General features: G+C 38.4%; 1 protein-coding gene across 5 annotated transcripts in view; it reads right to left on the bottom strand.

Annotated features, from left to right (window-relative positions):
* ATG3 (autophagy related 3) overlaps positions 1–14,166 on the bottom strand; it is a 29,862-nt gene extending 15,696 nt beyond the window's left edge. For 4 of the 5 annotated variants that reach the window (XM_080612487.1, XM_080612488.1, XM_080612486.1 and 1 more), the window contains exons 1-9: positions 13,946–14,166; positions 10,589–10,630; positions 7,355–7,404; positions 6,059–6,129; positions 4,188–4,295; positions 3,279–3,328; positions 2,140–2,218; positions 1,581–1,615; positions 660–815 (exon numbers count right to left, since the gene is read on the bottom strand). In XM_080612487.1, coding sequence (XP_080468613.1) covers positions 660–815; positions 1,581–1,615; positions 2,140–2,218; positions 3,279–3,328; positions 4,188–4,295; positions 6,059–6,129; positions 7,355–7,404; positions 10,589–10,630; positions 13,946–14,023 — 669 coding nt within the window. In that variant the 5' untranslated portion in view covers positions 14,024–14,166. The remainder of the gene's footprint in view (positions 1–659; positions 816–1,580; positions 1,616–2,139; positions 2,219–3,278; positions 3,329–4,187; positions 4,296–6,058; positions 6,130–7,354; positions 7,405–10,588; positions 10,631–13,945) is intronic. The other variant, XM_080612485.1, reaches the window with a different exon arrangement.
* Between the last annotated feature and the right edge of the window lie 3 nt (positions 14,167–14,169).

Genomic DNA, 14,169 nt, shown 5'->3' on the forward strand with positions numbered 1-14,169 from the left:
GAACAGAACAAAACCGTTACTAACAAAGAATCTTTTGCTCCTTCTTAGCAATTTTAACATCATTAATAGATGAGGCACCATAAATTGTAAGCATCTAATATAAAACAGGTCTGAAGGAAAGAACCAAGTGTCTTAAGATCCCTATGGTGTAGAAATAGCACTGAACAAATTTAGTTTTAATAAACTGTATGAATGGTAAAGTCAATATATTTTGAGAACCATCTCAATGGTTCCCACTTAAGATTCCCATCTAGGTATTTGAGCTGTAAACCCTAACCAACTTTAACTCAAGAAACTTAGTCATGAAAGGGAGAGTGATTTATCTAATCCCCTCCCTCTGAAGATCATGAAAATACGAACCTGCTTATTTGACTGAGTTTACTAGGGTTATTACTACCTCTACAGAGTGAATTCAGTCAAGTGACAGAGCATGATTTGCTTCCTTTCAAATATGCTTGATCACCAAGTACAATTTCCAGTGAAATTATTCCTACTTCCAGCAAGTATCCTAAGTCCTGTCTGCAACCCTGACTAGACAATGATTGTGTCCCCATTTTTTCACTTGAATTTTTACCGTGAATAAGAAAAAAAAATAGCCTTGATATTTGACACCATGAGCCTAATTTTACAGAAGTAGAAAAAACCCAACAGATCTATACCTCATCATATCCAAATAACCAGAGTCTCGGAGTTTGGTAATATTTGTCATAAGTGATGTAGAGGTCGTAAGTTCTAGTCTGTAGAATAGCATCTTCCCCTCCAACATCAACTTTAGCCTTGTTAGCTTCTACAATCTGTCTTGTGTCAAGTGTTGCCTGGTTCAAGGTAAAAATGACAACATTAGTATAGTCTTGTTTGGATTTCCTCCTTTCTCATCCTAAGTAGTTATGTAAAGCTCTAAAACAGAAATTAATGTTCTTAACCATTAAAAAAATCCACAGGCTTTTGGGTTTTGTTTTTATCTTTAAATTAGTTGTATCAGTTTCTCTCCCACCAAGTACTTTTTGGTTTTGGTGAGGATTTTTTTGTTTTTTAAAAAAGGTCTAATTTGCAACTACAAATGCAATTATATTGTCACATCCCCCTCCCTTCTTTCACCAATAACTTTTGAACCCAAGGGACAATTTCAATGATATTCAGAAGGCAGAGGTCTCAGTTTATGCATTTATGAAGACCTTAGTGGAACACCAGGAATAACAATGCCCTTTTCTTCCTCTCATGACGGTCTGATGTATCAGCATAATCTATTGAACCTGTAAGTCACCCATCTTCCACACATAAACCTGAAGAATAATTGTGTATTTTTACCTCTTGCGAGTACAGCACTGTGTGTAAGTGGAGCGAAAAGGATCAACAAAAAACCACAAAGTGACTGTGATCTAAGTCTTTGAGGACTTAAGAGTTAAGGTTACTGCAGTAGGATGGCAGGAGACAAATCCATAGGAAATCAAGCTCGGTAATCCCACTGCTCATAACAAGCTTGTTATATAATCCATTTGTGTTACCATTATTTTTACTTTGCTTGTGCTCATATTGGTAATAAGCATTACAACAGACAAGACAGAGAACTGTTCACTCACATCATCTGTTTCCAATAGCCCACTCTCTTCATACTCTGAAAAGAAGACCCATAAAATTCTGTGTTCAGCTTGTAGCTAGTCATCATATTTCTCATTCATAAACAACTCCTTTAAAACATTCTACATGTATCTAAAGGTGTTTAATTCAGGTAAACTTCTGAAACCCCAAACCACACTATACCTTTTTTAATAGAAATTTGATCAAGATGATTTGATCTAGTAAGTACTATAGTAAGTACATGATGAGCAATCCTCAAGTGGTTTTAAGTAGGCAGATTGCAGTTAAGTGTGGGCATGAAGCAGGAAGGAAGCTGTACTAAATCCAAAATTTACACTTGCTTGGATCTGTTCTGCTACTCAAATTAATTTCCCAGTCAAAACCACACAAGTTAAGAGTAAACATGCATCAATAAGACCATACAAAAGATGATTAAGAGCATGTTTCTGCTGAATTTTTCAGCATGTATTCTATGCAAAGAAAGAGTAGTGTTTTCTTAGAGTGTACTGCTTTAATCAAAGGCCTGAAATAAATCATGTAGCACCCAATTTAAGGAAATACCTTCCATGTCTGCAGCTTCTCCATCTTCATCATCATCATCTTCACAAGATGCTGAACAATCTGGTATATTTATATTTTCCTTTATAATTTAAATTGAAAACACTGCTTTAATGACACTGCATTTACACAGCCTTACAGCCCCAGGACATACAGTGAACCAGAAAAATAATTTCTGCAATATTAAGGACTATACTGAACTCAAATATTTGCTTATTAACCAATCTTAGTTTCACAGTCCTAATATGACATTAAAAATCCACTTTAAAAGTTCTCCTTTGACTTTGTAATCTGGAATGATTTAATTGCTAAGCAAAGAAAAATAAACATGGGATTAAACAGCCTGTAACTGCTTTTCAAAAACCCACCTATCTTAAATGAAAGGCAATGACTGAGCAGCTATGACTAATCTACAGGTTAAGACTTTGTATGTCCTAATCCAAGCCCTCAGCCAACTTTTTCTTTTGGGGACTGTGGGCCTATGCACAGCATTTGAACCCAAGAGACAACCCTAATGAAATTCAGAAAGGGGAGGTCTCGGTTTACATGGGTTTCATGAAAGCTGCTCCAATTGTAAGTATCAGGTAGCAGGTTTCCTCATTAGAAAACCAAAACACCAAAACCAGTAAGAAACTAAGTTGTGAAGTGCTTTACCAAATAGAACATAAGCAGAGAGTTGTCTTTCTGGACTGCACCTGCGATCCAAGCTGTACAACGAGCAAGTTTTTCAACATACAATATATTAGAAGTGAAATTCAATTCATAACACACAATAGCAGTTATGAGTTATGATGACATCTTGCAAGTACTGTTCTGCAGAAATAGTGATCACTTTTAGGTATTCCTTCCACCCAGATGTTACTGACTTGTGAAAAAGCAATACTTTCATTTTCAATGTGTAGATGCCTGGCACAAGAGCAGGCTGGCTAAAGGAATTCCAAAAAGAACACTGCCTTAGTAAACATCTCTCAGAAGGAGATGCGCATGCTTTGACTAAAATCATGGGCTCCGAAAGTCACTGTATATCTGTAACACATCTAGTGACAAAGTATAATTTAATCTTTCATGGGCAGTATTAGATTGCTGCAGGTAAGACTTCTATTACTTGTAATAAAGCAAGAGGAAAATTTAGAACCAAGTACCTTACTGTCTAGTGTGATCTCCTTAACTGCTTCTGTTGCACCCACTATACCTGTTGATTGAACAAGAGGTTTGTGTTAAAAAAGCTTGTTTCTTTGTTACAGAATAGTATAGAAAAAGGCTGCCAAGATTTCAGAAAGCAGCATATGATCTTTCCAAGTTATATCTCACAACAATTTTGATACTTCAAAGGCTGTTTATTTGGTATTGGTAGCATGCTTGGTGCTGGACATGCATAAAACATACCACTAACAGAGCACAACAGCACAGTCCCCACACATCATACAGGTTTTTGTTGATGGAAAACTGCAAAGTAATTTTCATTTTAATGAATTTTCATATAAGTGAGTTCGGGATAGGCATTCATATCACAATTACAGAACTCAACTTCATGAGCAAGGCATGCATTTATGAGTATTTCTGAACATCTTGGAAGCAAGGAACTGGGGTTAAAAACCATCCCAAATCATAGTATCAACTCTTCAGTTCCTTTCCATTAGCCTTCTAGTTTTACTGCTGCTTTCACCCAGTACTGTTTGAGATGCATAATAAGATTCTGCTCTGACAAAGAATGCGAAACACTGAAATAATTAAGTCAGTTGAGGTCATCATTAAGATAAAGATCTTGATGTGTTTCACATGCAATCTTACTAAAAAAAAAAAAAATATATATATATAAAAAAAATTTGCATATTCTTCAAACAAATAATTGAAACCAGCATTCTCTTCACAGATCTTACAAAGGAATGTGCCACTACACAGGTCATTTATAAGAGAATATTGAGCAGTCATGTACCAATCAAGTGGGTGGCTGGCAGCGTAACATACGCAAGAAAGACTTTGCTTTCTAATAATGGAAAATGAAAATCCTTCAGATTACCAAATGCAAAGCCTGAAGCAAGGCTGAATACCTGCATTGTGAAAAGTGTCTACCCATCCCCCATCACCATCATCTTCTTCTATAATTGCTTCCTGCTCATCTGAGTACTCCATCTGCTTACACCTTTTGTAACATGGCACTGCAAAAAAATTGCAAAACAAAATGAATGCAGTCATTCCTATACAAAATCAGACTGGAGCAGAAATTATCCTACGGGGACTTCAGAAATGTCTCTCATATATCCTTATTTAAGGAATCCTAAAGTTGTATTTCAAATGCAAAAGCATGAACTTAAAATTATATTGACGTGCTGTACCACATTTTATTTCATATACAGTACACTTAAAAGTTCATTCTTCTGTAACCCATTAGAGCACATTCATCCAAATTCTTAAAAACTAGAAAATAATTAACTTCTCATTTGCTAACAACTAGAAACAACCAGTTAGTTTTCTTTGTATTGCTAAGCAACTTCTATCTGAAGTATAATTTTGCCTGGATTAGCATCAGTTTACTGAACTGATTTGTCTTTACAATTCTGCTAAAAGTTTGTAACACCTATTTATATATTAGGTATGTTTAATTATAGATTAACACATACAAGTTCAGAAAACGTTAGAATTCATGTGTTATTCTAAATAACTTCAGTTATATGCATTACAGAGCCATATGAGTTCAGATTTATACAAAGTTTTCAGAACACAGTCAAAGGGAAAATGAAGATCTGATTAAGGCGAAACAGAAATTTTCCATCATCATAAACAAGGACAATGTAAAAAATGCTCCTATTATACTAATGGGGGGGGGGGAACGCCACTGCTGCATGAAGTGCAGAACTTGTAAATTGTTCTTAGACCTTTCAGAAATGGAGGATAGGCGTGTGAAGGTCACAATGAAGTACCTCAAAGACTTCCAAAATGAGATCTGTAGGATGGCTCCCTGCCTCAACCCATAGCACACCACTTTTAGTGGTGATAGGCCAATGTGTCAACATCAGCAGGAAACACATTATTTTGAAATGTGTTTCAAAATAGAAGGATCAGATCAATAAGGGTCCTGGAAGTGCAGGAAGGGAGAGGGGGAGGAAGGGAAAGGGGGAAAAAGTGGCAGGGGGAAGAGAAACAAAGTTGACCACTTGGTCATCCAGTCATCATAACCACCTTAGGAAAGCGTCCAGCACTACTGTAAGCATTTTCACATGACAGCACACTGCAAGACTCCAAAAGCCAGCAAGTGAAACCCAAGCACAATATACAACCCATTGCAGCTAAAAATCTCCTCAGGCTGTTCTTCAAACTAAAGGTTCATCTAATGGAATTATCTTTGACACATTTTGACATGAGATCTTTTGAGAAAATTATTTCCGCATGCTTGTGCCAAGACGTTAGCTGTCTTTTCCATTAAAGAGGAAGTCACCAAAAGTATTCTATATACATAGCATTGAAGCCTATCAAAATTTTATTTAAAATTGTATTTTATTGTTATTGACAGGGATAGTGACAGTAATTACATATCTGAACAAGAAGCATCACTGTGAAAAACATTTTGGGAACACTTCAATAATCTGATTTTCTGAAAGAAAAAGGAAAATAAACACAACTTCCTTTTAGACACTGAATATGAGTTGAAGGACAGGAGAAAGACACACAAGGAGTTTTATAGTGCTTAAACTACATTTCTGCTTCATCAAGGCAAGCTGCATTACTAGTATAAAGCCCTGCTAACAACTGGTCTAAAGAAAAGACTTTAGATGTGCAGGAAAAGCTGTTTTAATATTGCACAGCCAAAGCATTCAAAATGCAAGATTATTTGCTTCCCCTGTCAATACAATCAGTAGAGTTGATAGCACAGCCAACCACGCTATCAATCCTAAGAACACTTACATTTAAACTTCAGCCTTACCATTTTTAGTTACCAAAAACTGTTTGTCTGTTGGCAGATAAGCCTTGACTTTTAGTTCTTCTCCTGAAGCCCTGTAAAATGAAGTGCACCATAAAAGGTTGAGAATTTGATGATCTGCAAACAAAAGAACCCTTCTATTTTCACTGCATATCAGGAACATTTTATATACTCTTCTTCACCTATTCTCAGAATCTGTTTGCTATGACTTTACTTTTCCCTACACAGAGACTTTGATGTGAGGGATTAAAAAAGTTGGCCACCCCTAAACTATGGAACCTTGGATTAAAATTATTTTTTGCTTCAAAAACTAATTTCACTTTAAGATGGCCAAGGAATGATGGGTTGATGGAACAATCTAGTCTATATAAAATTTCCTAAGATCAGCAACAATAGAGATTGAAATGTTTGAAGAAAGCAACTTCAGAAAAAGCAAGAAATAGACCTCTATAAATATAAAACCTGCCCATAGTCATTAGAGCTCAAGAAATCTTTGCCAAGTTCACATTACTGAAGCATTTGCTTTCACTTTTAGTGGTTTTTGGTTTAAACTAAGACCAACATTCTAAGTAGCCTGTTCTAAAATGCTGGCACATAGGCCAGACTCAATATCATGTTTTCTCTAAAGGAGATGGTAAAAGGTCAAGAAACAATGATTAAAACATAATAATTCCTCCTTCAGCAATTCATGGCCCAGTACAGAGCCAAGAAGCTTGATGATACCAACTGCACAGACAATGCTTATCTAGGCACTAACTCATTCAGTTTTATAATGCAAGACATCAGCAGAGCATGAGGAATCACCCTATTTGCACTCTTATTGTGTATGAAAGATAAGGAATTTCCAAGGGCAAGCGCTGCTCAGAGTGATCTGATGTGGGCCAACTTGAACATAATCAATTAATAAATGCTTGTTAAAATATACTAATTATAACTACCTCTTAGCTGCACGTGGCCTTTGCTTTTTGAATTACTAATCACCAAGACAAGCCCAGGGAGACATGCTGCTACCGCAGCTAAGCACTGAAGGCATTCACAGTATGTATCGGCTTATTTCCTCTAAAACCTTAGGAAAACAAAAAATCCCCAAACAAACCCTCATCTCAACTACTCCTACACACAGCAATAAGTAAGTCCTGCCTGACTTAAAGATAGCTTGATCATAAAACCAGCATAAGTTCTACTGAAAGAGTCCACATATTGTTAAGAAATGAGACAACTGTATAGTTGCATTCAATGGAAGCACATCCAAGCATAGCAGGGATGCTAGCTTTCTATAATTCTTTTAATTTTACTTACCATTGCCAAGTAGGACAGTGGTGAACTAAGTGATCTCCAGCTGCGACAAACTGTTAAAGCAAGAAAAAAAAAATAAAACTGTTAAATAGAGCATAAGGAAACAATCTCCAGTTTTCCTCAACATTAGTATTTCAGTTGCACATTCCTTTGACAGATTAACTGTGTAACTAGCAATTGTTTAGATCAGCTTGATGCTTTATTTTAACTCAATTTCTCAGCTAACCATGAAAACCCAAAGACTAAATTGACTTCAGCAGAAGTAAACGTGTACTAAGCACAACAGCAAATTCAGATAGTTTAAAAAGCTGTGGTATAACCTACCCTTCTTGAAACAAGCAAAGAAGTTTCTAGACCCAGTAACATTGTTTACTTTGTGATGAAGAATACGTTTTTATTTGCCACTCTTCAAAGTTTTGCAAAGACAATGAAGAGCTTAATGTAGAAAAAAAATCTCTTTCAGTGTTTAAAACAATTTTGCAGCAAGAAGAAAAGTGAGACTGACATTAATTCATTGTATTGGTGAAAGAACTGCAACAGAGGAATAAACAGTATACATTTTATGTAATGACCATCACTGTAATAGTTCACCACTGGCGTTAACTAAATAAGGATAACCATACCTTGAAAAACCTTACGTATAACTTTGTTCTGAAGAAATAGTTCTAAAAAAAATTTTCAATCTACTTGTGCTTAATGTCACAGCAAAGGATTTTATAAAATTACATCATTACTTCAAAGTGATATTGCAAAACTCATGTTAGGCTTGCATACGAACTCAAAGGTCATCCAGTAAACTCTAACGCACTGGCTTCTTTTTGTATGCATGAATTGAGAAAGGCAGGCCTGCACCTAAGGAAAGCTACTTGTGTGGTCTTTTGCACCAGATACTTTTGAAAATGAGAGGAACACCCATTGCTACAGTTGCTTTCTTGTCTTAAAATGCCACTTTATAACAACACACTTTTAGTTAACCAGAAACTGCTGTAGTGGTGTGTCAGCCATTTTCTCACCATGTCCTTCAAAGCGAGGCATATCAGCATAGTAGAAAATACTGCAACACGCACTGCATATGGATTAGCAGACTCAATCTCTGGAAAAGTGCTTCCTTTCATCCATTTTCTAACAGAAGTCTCCAGCATAAGTGACATCTTCTCTTTTAAGAAAACAGCAACCCCTCCCAATACACATCAAATTTTTAAAACTCATTAGCCTTTACATAGTAATAAACAATACATGTAATTCCAGAATTGTTTAGAATTCTTTGTTCAAGGAACTGGAACCAACTGGCAGCAATGTTACAAAATATTCTTCAAGATGAAAAAAAAGGTTAAAGTATTCTTTGTGGGTCTAATAGATGCAAACCCCTAGAACAATAATTGAAATATCATTTGCATTTTCTTCAGCTTAGGCAGCAGAATTACCTAGCTGTTTTCTATTTCTCAAGCACTAATGCTATCTCATACCTGAACCAATATTGCAAAAGACATCAATTTCAGGATAACATTTCTACTCCTGGAAAGAATGATTTTTAAGATTCGCCTGTACTTACATATAAAATTAAAACAGATGTTATCTTTGAGGTATTAACTAGTAAGAACAGGCAAGAATTTGTTGCAATTAAATAAAGCACAAAAGTACATAAAAAGACGGAGCAATTGTTGAGTTTGAATGATGAGCCATCTTTTAGCCTTATTCCTGATTCATCTTCTGAGGCAAGCCACAGGAACCCCACAAAGTCTTTTATAAAACAGCATCTCAGACTAAAATACAGTTGAATTGACATTCATTACCCAAGAAATTTGAAGTCATTTGAAGCCAATATCCTAGCAACATCAATGCTTTGAATCCTTCTTTAGCAATCATTACTATATAAAGACCAAAATCATCAGAAAAGAAGACTGTCAAAGGGACAATCAGCAGATCCATGCTTCAGTCTCACCTAAACTGACCAAAAAATTAATCCTGCTATAGAATTCTTTCCCTTGACTACTGCTTTGAAGGATTCAATTTGTTCTTCCTATCAGAATCTAACTTTATACAGAGAATACACACTATTCACATTCTTAATGACGTTTAAATGCTGCAAACTGTTTACCATAACATACTGTGGTTCTTGCTAAGTTCTATAGAAAGACCCTTTTCTTTCAGCACTACTACAAAGTTCTCTCCCACAATCAAGAAGGGATTAAGCATTAGTAGAACATTTGTCTAGACTTACTCTGTTATATTTACAATTTATATTATCTGTAAACGAAATCTATTATTGTGTAATATACAACATATAAATATCTATATGCAGTAACACACACACACATATGGTTATCCAAACAGCAGAACATCATGTTGGTAAGCCTGTTTTTCTGAGCTTGCTTGCCATGCAACACAGCAGAAATATGCTATAGGTACCAAGGTTAGGAAAAATACTTCTGGTCACATTATCTACCTGCATCAGTCATCATTTGTTCCATCTTTCTCCATCTCATCTTCACATTTGTACATTTTACCTCATTTCTCTTTCATTCTACCTAACAGTTTTAACATAATTTTCTTAAATCTCTGTGAAGACAACGTATTTTCAGAACAGTAACACTTTAGAATGAGAAAAAGTAGAACGGGGAAGTCAAAATAGCACTGTACAATCAGTGTTCTTACTATTCTAGAAAAAAAAGAAAAAAAATCCTGTTTTTTTTCTCTTCACAGCAGACTCCTTAAAAAACTGCTTGGCAGCAATCCAAAATACAACCAGCCTGAAGTAAGCTATAGAGAAAAGGAGGGAAAAAATAGTAATGATTGGATACAGGGTGTGGACAAGCATACGTAATGATTTAGCCAGAGCCTTGGAAGTAAACAAAAGTGAGGTAAGCAAAAGACAGCTTTCAAGATACAAGCTCCCTTCAGAGCTGCTTATGGGAAAGACTTCTAAAATCAATATACTCTTGCTTGAGTCCAGAACTCCTGTGACAAATGGAGCTGTTGACCCAGCACAAGCTTCTTGTGACATAATACAGGAAACAAGCATTCCACATTCAGATGTCAAATGTCATCTAAGAGGAATTCTGTTGCTCTATTTCATCTGGACAGTAAAAAGGCAATTTAGAACTTTCACTTTGTGGAAATTGTTTCAAGAAGCAATAATTAATTAGTAAAGACATGAACGTTTGAGATTAATACAGTCATTTTGACTAAAATTTATCATTACTTCCCAAATATATTTCAAAGTTTCTAAATACTTACTTCTTCAGGTGTGATTACTCCAGTTTCTTTGAACTTTGACTCCTGCAATAAAAAAAGTTTAGAAATTTTGAGAACTGCTGACAAATCGAAGCACCCCACTTTACTGGTAAGACAAACACAGAATCATAGAATCAACCAGGTTGGAAAAGACCTTGAAGATCATCAAGTCCTGCCTTGGAACTAGCACTGTCCATGGACATTTGTTAATCAGCTTGGAGACCAAGCAGCCCTCTGTCAGGGCTGACAGGCAGCCTACTGCCATATCCTCTGATGTACGGCTCAACAAAATTACTTTTTACAGAATGTGGGGTATTATGAAAAAAGATCACACACATTAAATAATTTTTTTGTTGCAGCCAATTAATATATCAAAACTGGAGAAAATATCCCCCAGAACTCAGTACTACATTTGCCAGTGAGAGACAGAAAACCAGTCAGAATCAGTGATTCTCAGAATCAGGACTTTGGGACTGTTCTAGGCGCTGAACAGCACTACGAGGCACCAGTATGAGGCCTTGCAGTTAAGAAAGGTCAGTAAATGAACGACCAAACCAACTTTCATCTGTGGTAGGAAAAGTTACGTAGAAAGACTTAGTTATTAACTTTTTTATATATATCCATTTTTGTGCCTTCATTATGCACTCTACGGAAACAGTTCAGATTTTCTCATATTGCCATGATTTTTTTATGGATGAAGAATAGACAGCAATGAGCAATATAATTTAGCTCTACATGGAGGAATGAAGTACTTTTGCATTAAAGGTGATATTTATGAAGTTTAAGGATAAGGCTTTTTTTAGCATATTCAAATCTAGAATATTTTGTTTCAGACTTCTGTTTGTTATGTTTTTTTCCTTCAGAAGAGTCACAAGCATCACGGAAACTTAGTGCTTCCCAGCTATTTAAGAATGCCTTTTGAAGAAGAAGTAATTTCAACCATAGCATAGTTGACTTTTCAATTTCTTCCGTCATCAACTACTGAATAACTTCTTGCCTTAAAGAACTTGTGATTTTCTTTTTTTTTAACTAAAAGCAGCAACTGAAAAGCACCTCACTTTCCACTACAACTTCACCTTATTTAATCATTGGGAAATCATTTTAATGCCAACCACGCTTTATTTGTTTACTCTTTATGCTTCACCCCAGTGCGTACTATCACCTGCACTATGTAAAAAGAAATGAGCACACAGCACACCTGTTTCCTTTCTCCCTCATTTCTAAAGATGACACATTTAAGAATAGTATTAAGATAAGCAAAAGAGCAGTTGTACAAACATCACTATGCACTAGTTAACAGAAACCAAAGAAACTCAAACAGCCCTAATTTAGCAATTTGGATTGCTATAAAACTGAGAATTCTCAATAACACATTATGCAACAACACAGTGGAGACAACTTACTGTTTAATCTCAAAATACGCTACAAGCAGTAGGCAACATGCATAAGCTTGGTTTCTGGAACTACATACAGAAAATATGTAAAATATCCATCCTCTATTCCCTGAGGGTAAACAGTTCACTGTTTCATCTCTGTACATTCTGTGGTATGTAAGCTAGTGAGAGACACAGGTATAGTTTCTTTCAAAGTTACCAAGTTGGAGTATTTATTTCAACCCTTTGTAAACAGAACATGTACACTGTTATAACCTTCCATTTGTAGGAGGTTTTACTGCTGCCTCCTCCCAATAGTACATTTGGGCACAAGAATTCCTCTACCGTTACACCAGCTGTGCAACAGCAACCGTACTATGGTAAACGAGCCACTTCACTTTTCCACGCCAGAACTGCAGCCCATACACGTCACGTCACATTGGTGGGCAACTGTAGAAAGGTCCACTATGCAGGCAAGAGCACACTACATACCACAGAGGGGCAAGGTCAATTAATAATTATCATGTCTTCTGCCCAAAGACCTAAGCTGCAGAGTACAAAGCACCTAGAAGATAATGTTGTAAAACCACAGGTAGAAGCTGCTATCATAAACAATTACAGCAGAAGTAGCTTTTCAAAAAACATGGGAAAATGTGAAAATCAGTGGTGAAGGAACTGCTGACAAGTTAGACATTCACAAAATTGACTTTTACGTAAAAAAGTATTTGTAAACAGGAGACAGAAGATGGAATGTAGTCTAACTGCAGAAAAGCACAATCAGTTAAGTATCCTTTATCAAAAGAAGCATGACCAGCAGGTCAAAGGAGGTGATCCTGCCCCTCTACTCTGCTCTCGTGAGACCTCACTTGGAGTACTGTGTGCAGTTCTGGTGTCCTCAGCATAAGAAGGACATGGAGCTGTTGGAACAAGTCCAGAGGAGGGCCACGAGGATAAGGGGGCTGGAGCACCTCCCATACGAAGACAGGCTGAGAAAATAAGGACTGTTCAGCCTGGAGAAGAGAAGGCTGCGTGGAGACCTCATAGCAGCCTTCCAGTATCTGAAAAGGGCTTATAAGGATGCTGGAGAGGGACTCTTCATCAGCGACTGTAGCAACAGGACAAGAGATAATGGGTTTAAACAGGGGAAGTTCAGGTTAGACACAAGGCAGAAGTTCTTTACTGTGAGGGTGGTGAGCCACCGGCACAGGCTGCCCAAAGTGAATGCCCCAACCCTGGCAGTGTTCAAGGCCAGGCTGGAGGGGGCCTTGAGCAACCCGATCTAGTGGAAGGTGTCCCTGCCTATGACGGGGGGGGGGGTGTGTGTGTGTGTTAGAACTAGACGATCTTAAGGTCCTCTGACCCCAAACCACTCTATGGTTCTATGAAAGCTTAGCCAATTTGATAGAGAACAGCAATAAACAAGTTATTTCTCGAGCAATACGACCAGCAATACCTGGCCTTCGAAGGTCCGCACCCCTACAGTGAATGCTCCCGCCCCTAATAGAATGGGAGCTCCCACTCAGGTTCCCTCCATCCCGTACGCCACAGTGCAAGACGACGGCCGGCGGCTCTGCCATCGCAAGGCTGCTCCTGCACGACCTCCCCCGAGGCCTGAGGGCGCACGGCGCCCTCGCAGACGCTCCGCCGGTTGCGTAAAGCCGCCGCAACCGGAGTTCTTCAGGCCCGGACAAGCGAAACCGCAACCGCCGGGCGGCTTCCGGGAAGGCGGAGCGACTCCCGGGGCGGTCGGGCGCTCCTCGAACCCCACCGGGGCTGCAAGGCAATGCCTGCGCCATAGGAACCCGTGAGAGGCCGCACTGCAGGTGACACCCCAGGGAGAGGTGAGGGAAGGGGGACCGCTCTACAGCCACCTGCGACCGAGGAGGCTCGCGGCTCCGCGGGCCACCCTGCTTTAACAAAGCGGGCACATCCTCTACCCTTAACAGCTCCAAAACCTCCCCTCACTTCACCCCGCTCCCGCACGGACCGGCACCTTGAGCACGGGGGTGAGGTACTCGGCCACCTCCAGAGCCTTCCCCTTCACTGTGTTGATGACGTTCTGCATGCTGCCGGGGCCCCGAGAGCAGGAGGAGGAGAACCACCTCCCCCGCCCCTCGGTCAACCAGCTTCGCGGCGGCGGTGGCCTCTCCGCGTCGCACACACGTTTACGACACACCGGCGCTCAACACACGTCGCGCCCGATCCGGCCCA

Source organism: Psittacula echo, assembly GCF_963264785.1.
Source record: "Psittacula echo genome assembly, chromosome: 3".
In the NCBI taxonomy this organism is placed as follows: Eukaryota; Metazoa; Chordata; class Aves; order Psittaciformes; family Psittacidae; genus Psittacula; species Psittacula echo.